The 14,969-nt window shown below is 43.4% G+C and overlaps 1 protein-coding gene across 1 annotated transcript; it reads right to left on the reverse strand.

The window, feature by feature from the left end:
- Window positions 1-1,232: 1,232 nt before the first annotated feature.
- On the reverse strand, window positions 1,233-6,957 carry nkx1.2lb (NK1 transcription factor related 2-like,b). The gene is made up of 3 exons (XM_028416636.1): window positions 6,631-6,957; window positions 4,257-4,473; window positions 1,233-1,984 (listed from the first exon to the last, which is right to left on the reverse strand). The coding sequence occupies exons 1-3, from the start codon at window positions 6,955-6,957 to the stop codon at window positions 1,251-1,253; spliced, it is 1,278 nt and encodes a 425-aa protein (XP_028272437.1). The 3' UTR covers window positions 1,233-1,250.
- Between the last annotated feature and the right edge of the window lie 8,012 nt (window positions 6,958-14,969).

Genomic DNA, 14,969 nt, shown 5'->3' on the forward strand with positions numbered 1-14,969 from the left:
GTATATTACATCTATGAACCAGTCATTTGGTGATAGTTCACATATTGAAGGAAGCTACTTAACCTCCTAACTTCAGGTCTGATTAAATCTACATATGATACACATTGATCACTAAAGCTTATACTAAAACTAATGTCTCAGTACTGTCTTACCAGACCTCCACTTTGTGACAGCACCAACTCTATCTCTTCCCATATGTTATTACTGCTTTGTTAGACAAAAGAAATTCAAGCCGACCGATCCTTTTAAAGCTAGCATACTGTAGGAGTGGATCCAGATGTGTTAAACCAATAGAATGAAGCGTAACAACACATGTAATCACTGCAGTAAGTGAACGGCTGAATATGTGTCTAGGCTATGCTAGCATGCTGTTTCTTCTTGCTAATATCTCTGCAGCTTGCAGCTATATTGATCATAAAAGTGAGTCAGCCTGGACTTTGCCAACATGTAACAGTCAGATCAGGACATTCTGCCACAAAGGGAATTTTCTCTGATTGATTTGTCTTAAAATGTCTTGTTGGCATCAGAATGTGTTTATATCTGTGGAATGACAATCACTTACAATCTAACTGATGAGTCCTGGAAACTTTACAGGACCATGTGACACACATACAGGAAGTGACGACACTAACCAGCTCTGTTTAAATCGGGGAATGAGCTGTGACGTCTTTACAGTAAAGATGGACGACTCTAGCTGTGGCTGCTCCGCCCTCTGTCTCTGGCTGGACTTCTTCTTCCTTACTCTCATTATAAAGAAGTTCACTGGGGTATTCTTTCTGTTCAGTTGCCATCTTTTTAATATCAAAGGACGATATCAGGTTGAGCTGAGGAATCGGTACATCCAAGGTTTTATGGAAACTTCACAAATTCAATAAATAACAGAACTGAAAACGATCACAGCTGGAGTTACACGGTACAACAGATCAGGCCATTCCTTTGAAGTCATAAATAAACATTCAATATTCAGACAGACTTTCAACTCAAAGAAACCAACTATGTGTCTATTAGTTTAAAACAGCATTCAGAACAGCTAGAACATAGATTTATGTACAGTTTCTGGTATATTCACATTCTATCAAAATAATCCGTTCAAATGAAAATGTTGCAGTAAAAAGGAGAGCGGGGCTGACTGCAGTCCGTTCACACACTTCAGTCACTACAGGTGTGTGCTGTAGACACACTGTCTGTCAGCAGTGTGTCTGTCAGCAGTGTGTGTCTGTCAGCAGTGTGTGTCTGTCAGCAGTGTGTGTCTACAGGTGTGTGCTGTAGAAGGCCGGTGCAGCATAGCTCTGCGTGCCCAGCATGAAAGGAGACAGGACGTGGCTCGCGGTGAGGAAAGGCAGCTGGACCAGGCTCCCGGCCGGTGGGTGGTGGTGGCCGGCGTAGCCAGCATGCATGGCCAGGTGCCCGCTGACCGGAGGGGATGGGCTGAGAGGGCTGAGGCTCCCCAGGCCTCCTGCCGCCGCTCCCCCACCGCCTCCCGCTCCGGCGCCGGTGGGGGCGGAAGTGTCGGCTCCCGGGTTCTGTTTCTTCCACTTGGTCCGGCGGTTCTGGAACCAGATCTTGACTTGGGTCTCGGTGAGGGAGAGGGAGAGGGCCAGGTTGAGGCGCTCGCACACTGACAGGTAGCGCGTAGATTTGAACTTGTTCTCCAGCGCCACCAGCTGCTCGTAGGTGAAGGCAGTCCGGGCTCTACGGGGCTTCCCCGACTTGGAGTCTGAGCCTGAGCGTTTCCTCTTGGGCTTTGTCCCTTGACTCCCGTTGCTCTGGGCACCGCTGAGTTGGCCTCCAGGGCCTCCGTTGGGGCTCTTGGTGTCCCTGCTGGGGTCCTGGTGGCTGTGCTGGCTCAGCTCTCGGTCTCCATTACTGGGCAGAGCGGAGCTGCTCTCCTCACTGCTGTAGGGCCCATCAGGGGCATCCGAGTCTGGGGTCCCTGATCTGTGGTAGTCATCCTCATCTGGACTTCTGTATACAAAGCCTTCCTCTGGTAAAACACACAACAAAGAGGAGTTTAAGTGCAGGAAGAAACCTTTTGTGACAGTGTGACAGAACTTCAGATCCAGTTTGTGCACTGAACAGTTCTGGGTCGGGTTCAGCTCAAATACTTTAATGTTAGAGAATCACCACAGCTCCAATGTTAAAATAAACAAGTCTCTGAAGACCTTGAAGAAGAGTTTCCTGACCTATCCCCTCCCTGGGTTGACTCTCTGCACCTCACCTTTTCTCAGTCACTGCAGCCACGGTGGTCTCAGCAGTAAAAGCTGCAGCCTGTAACAAGCTGCTACGATCAGTCTGTACGAAGAAGCTTCTTCAATGGATAACTTGGATCCTTATGTGTCCTTATGGATAACTTATGTCAACTCTCACTTTTCAGGCATTATTCAATATGGTGTCATTTTGTGATGTTTCTATGAATTTGCAGCAATATGACTGAAACAATGTGCTTTTCTACCGCATTTATTAACAGGACCATTAGAGCTGTTATGGCTTATTTTTGGAACAGGCCCTCAGCAAACAAACAGATGTAATTAAATACTCACACACCAGGTAATACCTGTAGTTCAAATTATAAACATGAATAGCTGAAATTAGCACTACAGCCTACTGATTGACTTTAACACCTTCTATTTATTTAGGGACAAACTTATCCACAAAGTTCGAAACATTTCCATCCCATCATGCACTGGCTGATTATTGGCTTTTCCTTCATTTCTAAATGAAAATAGAAGTTTACTTTTTTCTTTACGATTGTTCAAACAAATAATCAAGAGAAAGGAGATTTGTGGAGGTGACACCCTCCACCATAAAATAATAAGCACATTTTAAAATGTATGACATGTAAATACTGTAAATATTCCTCACTACATTTGGGCTGTATTGTGACCATTCAGAGGCCTAAATGACTTGAATTTAAACTTTCCACAGCTTTTTACGTGGTGTCTTTTGATTTTTAGTTTATTCAAAGAAATTTACTTTAAAACAAAAAGAAGAAAATAAGAGGATTACAGGTGCAGGAACCACAGTTTTATCCTAATTCATTGAAAGATGTCTACGATTGTATTTTGAAGGGTTCCATGGTTTGAGTTGATCTTTATCTATTTTCTCTTAAATCTGACACACATTTAACATGTCATAATAGATTGTCTTGTTTAGGATGGCATTTTATAAGCAGCTAATGAAATGCATGCAAAGGTCTTAAGACAAAAAATAATGTTTTCCCATTATCCCAGGGTACTGTGACACTAAATCTATAATAAGTAACCCTGCATCTGCTTCTGTCATTTAAGCTATTTCTGCTTGTATGTATAATTTTTCTACCATTAGAAAATAACAGGCCTTTTTTAAACGTTTGGTTAAAAATCACTCTTGGGTCATAATTCTCTACCTTTGATTCTCTTGTGTATTTTATTGTTTGTCATGTTTTTGTAGATAGAAGTCATCAGGTTGAATTCTTGTTGTTTGTGATTTTTCTAAATTCAAATATACTTTGGAATAGTGTCACCGCGTCAAGTCATCGAAATCCGAGTGAAATGAAATAAAGAGCTGAAATAAAGGGGAACATGGATGGAATGGGCTCTGGGCCGCCTGATCTCAGCCGGAGGAACCGGAGCTGCCTGCAGCTGATGGAAATGGGCTCTCAGTGCAGACCGCTGCTCGGAGCAGATATTCACCGATCAATACCACCGATCAAAGCTGCCCCTGTTTCCTCCTGAACCCACTCACAGGCCAGCTGTGTCTGCGGAGAGACACGTTACACTTCCTGTCAGAAACACACCCGTTCATAATTATGATTCTTCCTTCATCCCACTGTGGAAGTCTTTCTGACCCTACACTCTTGGGCCATCAGAGACCTGAGACCATCCTGAAATCAGACGGATCCACACGAGGACTCGAGCCTGAAACGACTTCCCCAGATTTGTACAGATTCTTTTTATGGTTTAAAGGTTCCGAGTGTTTTGTCATAAGAAGCCATGTGAGCAATGCAATGGGCTATCTGTGCAGACAGGCCTCTGGATAATCAAAATGATATAGTTCTATTCAAAAGTATGAACTGACACTTTTTATCACGCTGTGTAAATTAATGTGAAGGCCTCGATACATTCACAGTGTGGCAATGGGCCATAGGCTTATTAGGAATTGTTTGAATGACACATAAAAATAAAACATTGGGATATGATTTAATAAAAGAACAGCTATATGTGATGTGCTGGTTTCCAGAGGCCTGGACCAGGAGGAGACCATGAAGGGGGACTTACTGCTCGGGTATTCATCCGCACCGTAGCCGCCCTTGCTGGGCTCCATGCTGGGCTCGCGCTCCCCGCCTCCTGCTCTCCGGTTCTCTGCTCCGTACGCGAGCGGCTCGCGCTCCCCGCGGTGGCCCGCGTGCTGCTGCGCTCGCCGGTTGCTCGTGAACTTGTTGGGGTCCAGGATGTCCAGCACGGAGAAGGAAGTGGTCCGGTGCCCGGTGGGGCCCTACAGGAGCACAGCGGAATTATCAATGTGTTGGATTCACCTGCGTTTATTTTTTCAATTATGAATTTCACAAGATCCACTGTAATACAAACACATCCTCATTATATGTATGGATGTTTGTAAAATTACCGCCACGGTTAGTATCACACTGAGGACATAGTCCTAATACTAACAATAACAATAATAATAATATTAATACAATACCAATACTAATAATAATAAAAACAAGAATAATAATATTAATAATAATAACAGTAAAACAACTACTACTAATAATAATAATATTAATATAATAACAATACTAATAATAACAAAAACAAGAATAATAGCAATATTAATAATAATAACAGTAATACTACTACTACTACTACTAATATTAATACAATAACAATACTACTAATAATAAAAACAAGAATAATAATATTAATAATAATAACAGTAAAACAACTACTACTAATAATAATAATATTAATATAATAACAGTAATACTACTACTACTACTACTAATATTAATACAATAACAATACTACTAATAATAAAAACAAGAATAATAATATTAATAATAATAACAGTAATACTACTACTACTACTAATATTAATACAATAACAATACTACTAATAATAATAAAAACAAGAATAATAATATTAATATAATAACAATACTACTAATAATAAAAACAAGAATAATACCAATACTATAATAATAACAATAATAATACTCATAATACCAACAATAATAATATTAATATAATAATGACAATAGTAATAATAATACACCATGCTGACAGCTTTCTCCACAGCTGAAGTGTTGAAGCATCAAAGGCAGCGGACGTGTTTGTGTGCTGCCCTCACTGTTATAGCAACACACACAGCAGCCAATAAAACGCGCGGTAAACTGTATTCATAAAGCAAAGACCCACAAAATGAACACAAATCAAGCGCATTTCCTACACAGCATCTGTGGCGGTCAACAGGGTATCAGAACATAAACGTTAAAAAATTAGACTTATTTCTAGGTTATTTATTTCTCTTATTTTGAAGGATTCCAGCGTGGAATGAAACGTAGAATCCCGTTTATAATACGCATATGACTTAAATCAGTTGGAGCTGCGCGTGTTAGCCTGCATGATGTAGAGATGCGCTGGATTTATATCCTGATTTATGAGGAGCCAAAAAGGTGGCCAAGTGTGTGGAGCAGATAAAAGGTGGCGCAGCGTGGGTCCCCTCCTGCACGTCCTGATTAGGATCATTCATTTATTAATGAGGCCAGTCTGGAGCATGTCGACATGAATAATCCCACATTAATAATATTATAATTCTCTCTGAAATAATCCCAGGGAGGGACCCAGGGGCCCATTAACATCTAATGATAAGAATAATCACACAATACCGCGATCAGAGCAGTGATTAGCTGGAATAATCCTTTCATTTAAGACCCGCTTGTAATCCACGACAGAATAATCTAGCCTAATGTTACCCGGATACAGCTACATTTAAGGATTCCCCAGCTATGTAACATGTATTTTTACACTAATATGGGATTTTTGTTCGGTCAGAAACGATTTAGTTTAACAGAAAAGAAACGTTTTGTTTTTAAGATTAAAATACGTCATTTTGACGCCATAACCTGTTTTTGTTAGTTTGTACAGTTCAGGCGCAATAAAACAACAGTTCACAAACTGTTTCGATTCGTTTTTAACAATAAAACAACAGTTCACAAACTGTTTCGATTCGTTTTTAACAATAAAACAACAGTTCACAAACTGTTTCGATTCGTTTTTAACAATAAAACAACAGTTCACAAACTGTTTCGATTTTATTTTTACAGGTTGACACTGACTTTATTTAAAGCTTATATCATAATAGGTTAATTATCTTACTGAAGGCCGTAGACATCTGTAATACAGGCCCATGTCTTAACAACAGGGAAATAGAAAAACATGTTTTTACTTCAACTCTGGCCGAAGTTCAATCGTTTTTCATCATTTTATTAGGTAATAAAAATCTAAATAAACCTCGAAATGAATAAAAACCTATATTATTTCCATGCTCTCTTGGAGTTCCCTTGCTCTGTATTGATCTATCTTAATGAACTTCTCCACCGCATGGACTGTCCGCTGCTCTCTCAGAGACACATCCGTTTGTCCCCGTGTTTACCTGCTGTGGCGGGGCCAGCACCGGGTTCGTCGGCGGAGGTTCCGAGTGGTTCTCCAAGGCCTGAGCATCTCTGCCTCCGGATAACGCGGTGGAGAAGAGCCGCTTCTCCCCAGCTGCGCCTCCATCCAGCAGGTCTCCGCTGTCCGGGCACACCACCGTCTGGACCCCGTCTCCGCCGCCGCCGCCGGGCGCCGCAGGTACCGCTCTGTCCCGACTCATCACTGGCTGGACCGAGTCCACTACGGGCCCTGCTACGACTCTGTCCCGGTTTATAACGGTCTGGACCCCGTCAGTTCCGGGCCCTGGTACCGCTCTGTCCCGGTTCATCACTTTATTCTCCTCTTCCCATATAATAAGAATCCGGATTAAAATGCGGATTATGTGTAAAAAAAATGCCTAAAAAGCTTCAAACCGATCTAACAGATCTGCGTGGAAGTCATGTCAAAATAACTTTACACCACAGACCAAGTCCCATCAACATCCAGTGTGAGAGGATGCTGCCAGTCCGTCAGAGTTCTCCATAGGCGGCCTGAGGGCTGCAGGGGGTCCGCTCAAACTTTAACTTCTCTGCCTCCTTGTCTCCGGCTCCTTCCGCTTCATCCTCCGCACATCTGCCGCGGCTCCACGGCGTCTCCGGCGACCTGCTGTCTGTCTGCTACGGCGCCCTATCCCGTGTTGGCACGCACACATCAACAGCGCTCCGGCGTCCCGACCCCGCTCTATGGTCACCGGCGTGTGCGCGCTCTGAGAGCCTGGCGTGGGACGGACGCGGATCTCTGTCTAATAGTTAAAACCAGCTCGCGCCTCTCTCTCTCCCTCTTCATTAGTGAACCCCGCTCTCCCCTCCTCCCCTCCTCCCTGTCTTCCTCAGCTCTGAACGCCTTTTTTGGCTGTTAGCCGGCCCCCTGGAGGACCCTCTGTCATACACCACATTTCTCTGTGCGTGTGTGTGTGTCCGTCTACTTCCTTATTTATTATTCCCATTCAACTCTGCAGGTTGTAATTGGCTACAAATTAATCCCACTTGCGCTAATAGGCTATTACCATCTCGTGGCTGCACACGCACACGCGCACGCACAGGGCGCTCGAGCGCGCGGGAGGAAAAGAGGCGAGGGAGAGCGCGCGGGCTCTGTGAGAGGCGGATTCACACGTCAGCAGCTAACGGGTTAAATTAGCGGCCGGTGCAGATGACCCATGGAAGACACTCTGAGCTGATGTTTGTCAGAAAGTTCCAGGAGCTGCTGGGTCAGGCTGGACCGCCGTAAGCGACGCGTCGCCTCCCTCCTGCGTCACTTGTGCGTCCACCTTATCTTAATGCAGATTCCAGGGCAGGGCCTCTCCTCAAAACTCAATTACTGCCTGAATAAAGCCGGTAATGTCCCCACTGCAGTGAAATATTGATTCCTAATCCTTGGCAGTCATTACTATGCCAGAAAATAATAGACCACAGAATTGGATTTTGATTTAACACACGACGTGTTTATTCTAATGCAGGGACTTAATATTCCGTTGACTCTCATTCCAGCAGGAGAGGGACCAGTGATGGAGGCGGTGACGCCACACTTTTTATACTGTTGTGGAAAGAAGAAAGACAGAGGCGATGGGCCACTCTTCCTGTCCTCCTCCCCGGCCTCCACACAAGGTCAGCTCCATGTAATTGCCTTGCTCAATGATCCTTAGGAGGAAGAAATTAAAAGTTGAGCAAAATAATGACTGAAACACTGAGACATGATTAGCCAATCAGAGAGCGGAGGCCCTTTGATCTACTTCCTGCTTCCAGCCCAGGCTTTATGGCTTTATTTTAAAACAGTCAATATATTAACTGTATTAAATATCATAGCAGCTTATTCACCTTGGGAAATATTAGCATTGTAACTGTAAGAACCATAAAGCGCTTCCATGGCACACTGCTACAGGAAGGATGAGAAGAGGACGGGACAGTGGCCTGTTATCACCACTCACCTGCTCAGAGCAGCTTTTTCTACAATTCCCAGAGAGAATGAAAATTAAAGGTATGAAAGAACTTGCATCTCAAAAACATCAGTCTGGCCTGTTCTGCAGCACGTCTGTGACAGCACGGCGGAATAATGACCTGTGTATTAAAGTGAATACACATTTGTAGAGCTGAGCTGTTATCGAAGTGACGCAGAGGCCAACAAACACCATAAACCAGACAGTATGTTACAGCTGGGCAGTCCATAAAGTCTGTGTGTGGGATTACTGAGTCATCATTAACAATCCATTTAAAGTGAGGATCTGGTAAATGTGATCAATTTGCAACAATTTCTGCTTCATTTTATTATTTCATCTAAACACACACACACACACACACACACACACACACACACACACACACACACACACAGCCCCGGTTCCCACAGTGTGTGCCAGCAGACAGTGTGGGAACCTCTCAGCATACATGTGTGTGTGTGTGTGTCTATAATTATTCTAATGAAGGTTAATGAGCTCTGCTCAGCCTCCTCTTTATTAAATTAATCTCCGCCAGTAATGAATCATAATTACTATAATTAGCAGCTTGAGCTGGTGGCCGGGCAGAGCGAGGTGATGACACCGAGGCTTTCACCACCAGCTTCATGTCCCGTCCCTGCGCTGTCTCTGCTCCCTGAGGGCTCTGCTTTATTGGAACGGTGTGAATGTTGTGTCCTGCTGCTTGTCCATGTGTTTTTATTTCTACACTACATTTCTGCATATGTATAACCATTCATTCACTCAAGACATTGTTTAATGTATAACTAATTGAAACTAAAGAGAGATGCTTTGGGAAAGGCCATTCACCCAATACGACCACAGGAAACATATCCATGACCCACACACATTTGTAAACAATAATATGGTGAGCCTGGGGTTTTTAGACCTTTGCTTTTAATAGATTTATACAATGGATTAATGTGGGTGCCAACGTTTGCCATAATTAAATGTAATTAGATCATAATGTCAGTCCCTTTATTGAGTGTGTATAACTAACCACAGCAAACGCTGAAGTGTTTTCCTGCCACACACATTTATAATGTATCAAACCCAGATCCCCACATCTGTACAGCCCTATGGATATGAACTATAATCCAGCCATCCTGTTTTTCTGTGTCTTTTCAAGGTTTTATATTTCAGATTAGCTCTCCTCCTCTTCCCCATTACAGGAGTAATAGCCCCCCATCCTCCACTGTCACACACTTGACACACACATACCCGCAGTTAGACACTCAGATAGCATCTGACCTGAAGAATTAATTAAATATGATAGCTGATTAAAAATAGCATAACTAATAGTGTAATATCTCAAGCTGTCGTCTTTAATAGTCAACATTGTGTGTGTGTGTCTTATCTGCTGCAGACAGACTCTCACTATTGATTCCTGTTCATTTCAGTTGTCAGGCAGAGCACTCAGCTCATCTGGAATCATTAAACTCTTCGTCTCTCTGGCTCCCCCTGTGTCTCTGCCTGTCTCCCCCTATGTCTCTCTGTCTCCCCCTATGTCTGTCTCTGTCTCCCCCTATGTCTGTCTTTGTCTCCCCCTTTGTCTCTGCCTGTCTCCCTCTATGTCTCTGCCTGTCTCCCCCTATGTCTCTCCCTGTCTCCCCCTTTGTCTCTGCCTGTCTCCCTCTATGTCTCTGCCTGTCTCCCCCTATGTCTCTCCCTGTCTCCCCCTTTGTCTCTGCCTGTCTCCCTCTATGTCTCTGCCTGTCTCCCCCTATGTCTCTCCCTGTCTCCCCCTGTCTCCCTCTATATCTCTGCCTGTCTCCCCCTATGTCTCTCCCTGTCTCCCCCTATGTCTCTGCCTGTCTCCCCCTATGTCTCTGCCTGTCTCCCCCTATGTCTCTGCCTGTCTCCCCCTATGTCTCTCCCTGTCTCCCCCTCTCTGTCTCTCTCTGTCTCCCCCTATGTCTCTCTCTGTCTCCCCCTATGTCTCTCTGTCTCCCCCTATGTCTCTGCCTGTCTCCCCCTCTCTGTCTCCCCCTGTCTCTCTGTCTCCCCCTATGTCTCTCTCTGTCTCCCCCTATGTCTCTGCCTGTCTCCCCCTCTCTGTCTCTCTCTGTCTCCCCCTATGTCTCTCCCTGTCTCCCCCTATGTCTCTGCCTGTCTCCCCCTATGTCTCTGCCTGTCTCCCCCTATGTCTCTCCCTGTCTCCCCCTCTCTGTCTCTCTCTGTCTCCCCCTATGTCTCTCTCTGTCTCCCCCTATGTCTCTCTGTCTCCCCCTATGTCTCTGCCTGTCTCCCCCTCTCTGTCTCCCCCTGTCTCTCTGTCTCCCCCTATGTCTCTCTCTGTCTCCCCCTATGTCTCTGCCTGTCTCCCCCTCTCTGTCTCTCTCTGTCTCCCCCTATGTCTCTCTCTGTCTCCCCCTATGTCTCTGCCCCTATGTCTCTGCCTGTCTCTGCCCCTATGTCTCTGCCTGTCTCCCCCTATGTCTCTGCCTGTCTCCCCCTATGTCTCTGCCTGTCTCCCCCTCTCTGTCCCCGTACGTCTGCTTACTTTTATCCATGTATATCCATTTTCAGCAGGGTTTTACTTGGACAAGACTTCAGTGTAGTAGCACCAGGGTGATATTTAATATTGATAAGGAGACTTTAGGATATGTTATTGCTCCGCTCCATTGTTGCCCAGGAACAGCTAAAATACATTTGCATTCCATCACTGACACGCAGCCATGCTGCTGCCGCTGCTGAAAAGAGATCCTAACAAATGGATTCTCCTGTCTGAGTTATATCTACTGATAGAATGTTTATGGTTCAGATGGTAACCAATATACTAATAGGCCTCTGTAATATCTGATCTAATATTTATATATCTCTAATATTTGTGATTGGTTGCAACGTCTGGGAATAACCCTGATGATTTCATCATGGCTTGGTTTTGTTACTCTTGTTACGCTTTCTACAAGCCTGCATGTTGTCCATTTTTTAAAGTAGCATTGTTACCTGCTGGTAATAGCTGGGTGTTATATCAAATTGCTGAAAAGAGGGTGAATGGATTGATGGACGGATTTGGGATGACAGACCTGTGACTTGACCCTCACCTCCGAGCCTGACAGGAGGTCACTTTGGTGATCCCTGTGGAGACCCCGAGGCCAGGGTGAGGCTGTGAGGCCAGATGAGTTTTTATTGGTGGAAGTCACAGCTCAGTGACCACTGTGTGTGTGTTCTAGATGGTCCTCAGTTGAAGCCTGCTTTCCAGGCATATTATGATATGCCAATCACTTAGTTAACACTACCTCATTTGTGGCCTGATATTAGATCTGTTAAAACATTAGCATCATATCTAAAGCATTTCCACTGTGCTCTTTAGTGCATAGCCACATTTCAAACTGGCTTATGATATAGATGTTTATATATATTTAGCCAGAAGGCCTCGGCATTGTTCTGGTTAAGCTATGGGGGAAAAACTCGATGTGCTGACTCAGCTGTGTTCTTATAAACATACACACAGATTACTACCAGATCAATATTTATGAGCTATCATGGGCCTGACAAAGCAAAACATTATGGCAGCCAATTGCTGCAGTCTAACGTTCAGAGATGTCATTTTATTATCTGCTAATTGATTCATCATTTAATCACTCATCACCAGGAAATTACCCTGAAAATGCCCCATCATGTGTTTAAATGTACAGGCAAAATGCATAATCATAAAAGAAGCAGAGGTCAGTTCTTAGTTATGGCTAATAAACCTCCCTTTGTGCTGTTATGCCAGCATGATGTTTATAAAACAAAATATAAATAATGTCCAGGCGTGCAAACAGGATTCATTATTTATCTGCTCACTGTAATTACCAGCCACTTTTAATAGAACAAAGTGAAAGATATTTGTAATATTTTACCATTGTTAAAAGGTTTAGCTGACCTCAAACAAAACATCAACAAATAATGGCTATGTATTGTGTTGCATACATATATATTTCTAGTTAATCAGCCAACACCATTTATTTCTTTTATCATAAATTGGTCTACTAGGTCATGCACTAGGTCACCAGCCTGCAGTCAGCCAGCATTTGTTAGTGGTGTGGAAATGATCTAACAGCAGTGATCTGCTGGATTACATTCCTCCCACCTGGAATACATTTGAACATCTGGACAGTGGTGGTCATTAAGGCTACATTCAGACTATCCAGCTGAAGCAACTTTAACCTGTGATGTGACTTTTTAATCATTTGTACGCACACACAAATTCCATCCTCAATCCGGATCTTTGAATCAGGATGTGTTCCTAAATCAGCTCTACATCAGATGTGTGTGTTTCAAGAACACACGGAATCTATGCATCATCAGGTTACACAGATGTCACATATTTAAATAAAAATACATACAATCAATGAATCTCTGATCCAAATAGACCTAACCTGCATTTTTGTTTTTTCCACAGATGCTGCTCAGTGACAGTCACCCCTCAAATATGAGGAAAGTTGTTCTGTTGTCTCAGAGCTATTTTACCAGCCCCATTCTACAGATGTATTACACCTCGAGTTAACTTTCCCCTATAATTTCAGCCTCTGGATCCCTGAAGGTACCAGGAAACAGCAAATATGCAGGAACATGTTCCACCACTGCTGCATTTTATGCATCTACCCTCATTGGTACTAATCTTCCTCAGACGTGCAGTGTTAAATAAAGACAGATAAACTGTGTCCGCTTCTGCACCAGGCAGCACATTGTAGTGAACACTACTATCCACAGAGCTGCACTGCAATGGAATACTACTCAAAACAGCATGTACAAAAGATCAGAACTGTGCAAGAGACTACTCCAAGATGTTTGTGAGGTGCTGAGATAGAGTGTCCAGCTTTAAAAAGCTGAAATCACTTTAAGGTCTTTGTGGGTCTTCAGGGCTAAAATGGCTCTTTCACACTGTAGCAATGATATCTCCGCCGCACAGTCCTGCAGTCTGTGTGTGTGTCAGTGATTGGTTTCTGTTTTATGGACTGGCTAGCAGAGTGCTAGTAATCCGTAGAAATAAATCTGCTTTATTTGACCTTAGTGTTAACTCCAATAAAATACACTTTACTGCTGGGAGGACACAGCCGCACACACAGTGGTCAGGTCATAGCTGGCCACTTGACAACGTTTATAAGGACACAGAGAGGGAGACCTTCTTTCCACCAGAGTCCACTCAGTATTTCAGCTAATGAAAGTGCAAGCTTCTGCTTCCTTCCCCAGACACTGTAGGAATGTGCACTGTGCACACCGCTAACATCTCTGATTTCCACTTCACTTGTTGCAGTTGTTTATTCTGTGTCTTTTATGCACTTATTTCCTTATAAACACAGATAAAATTGTCTGATGACATACAAACTGCTCCCTGCTAGTTTCCAAAGATGCTCAGTGACCTGATTGGTTGAAATTATGTAATGATGTTCTCTGGCTGACCTGATATATGATAAATGTGTAGCACAATTGATATTTCAAGGTAGGTCTTCCAGAACACATAGACCCCTGTAATGAGTCTAACATGTCGTCACCGTGGTCAGGCGTTCTTTGTGTCTTCTGTCCACTATAATAGTATATATTTTTTAATGTATTGTTTTGCTATGTAGAATTGCATGAGCATATACTTATAGACTCCAACCAAGGACAGGTGCTTGAAACAGCACTACACAGTGCCCGGGTGCTATATGCAGCAGTTAATGTGGGGCTGTTACAAGTTGCTGTCATAAGTCTTGTGCATGTTTGTTACTTATTTCAGTATTATTGAAATTCTGAGATGCCTGCATTTGTAATAACATCAAAGTGAATATGGGGATTTGAATGCCTGCACAAACGCCAATCACTGAGGTGCATATATCCATATATTGAATGCTTCAGGCAGGGCAGATTGCTTACATGCTTTTTGTAGCAATATGGTAAATAGTACTTTGAAGTATAGGGCCTTCACAGAACATTACAAACTTCATTTGATGCCTCCATTGTCATCAGCTCTCTTGTTCCTGTCACATCCAATCACAGGAAAAGAAACACTTCCACTCTTCATAATTAGGACAAGATGTTCCAGTCTGAGGAGCACCAGCTTGGATAATTAAGTCTTTGACAATTATAAACCAAGAGGTACCAAGCCCATTCACATGTGATGATTCCTTTAGCTGCCACAACGATGGCTCTTTTATTGTTATTGGCTGAACCGAGCCTGGAAAGTAGAAAATAAACCTAATGTTAGCTGTTTTCAGTTCAAACTGTTATGATACTTTTACTGTAGGCTACATAAGTACAGTACATCATATGCCCTTATCCATGCAAGTAGCAGTATTACTGACCACACAACTCTTGGTGGAAGGCCCACTTACGCTGATGCTTGTTCCTAAAGCTAAACTTGTAGATGTGTAGTCCTGAGGTTT

Source organism: Parambassis ranga, chromosome 10 (assembly GCF_900634625.1).
Source record: "Parambassis ranga chromosome 10, fParRan2.1, whole genome shotgun sequence".
NCBI lineage: Eukaryota > Metazoa > Chordata > Actinopteri > Ambassidae > Parambassis > Parambassis ranga.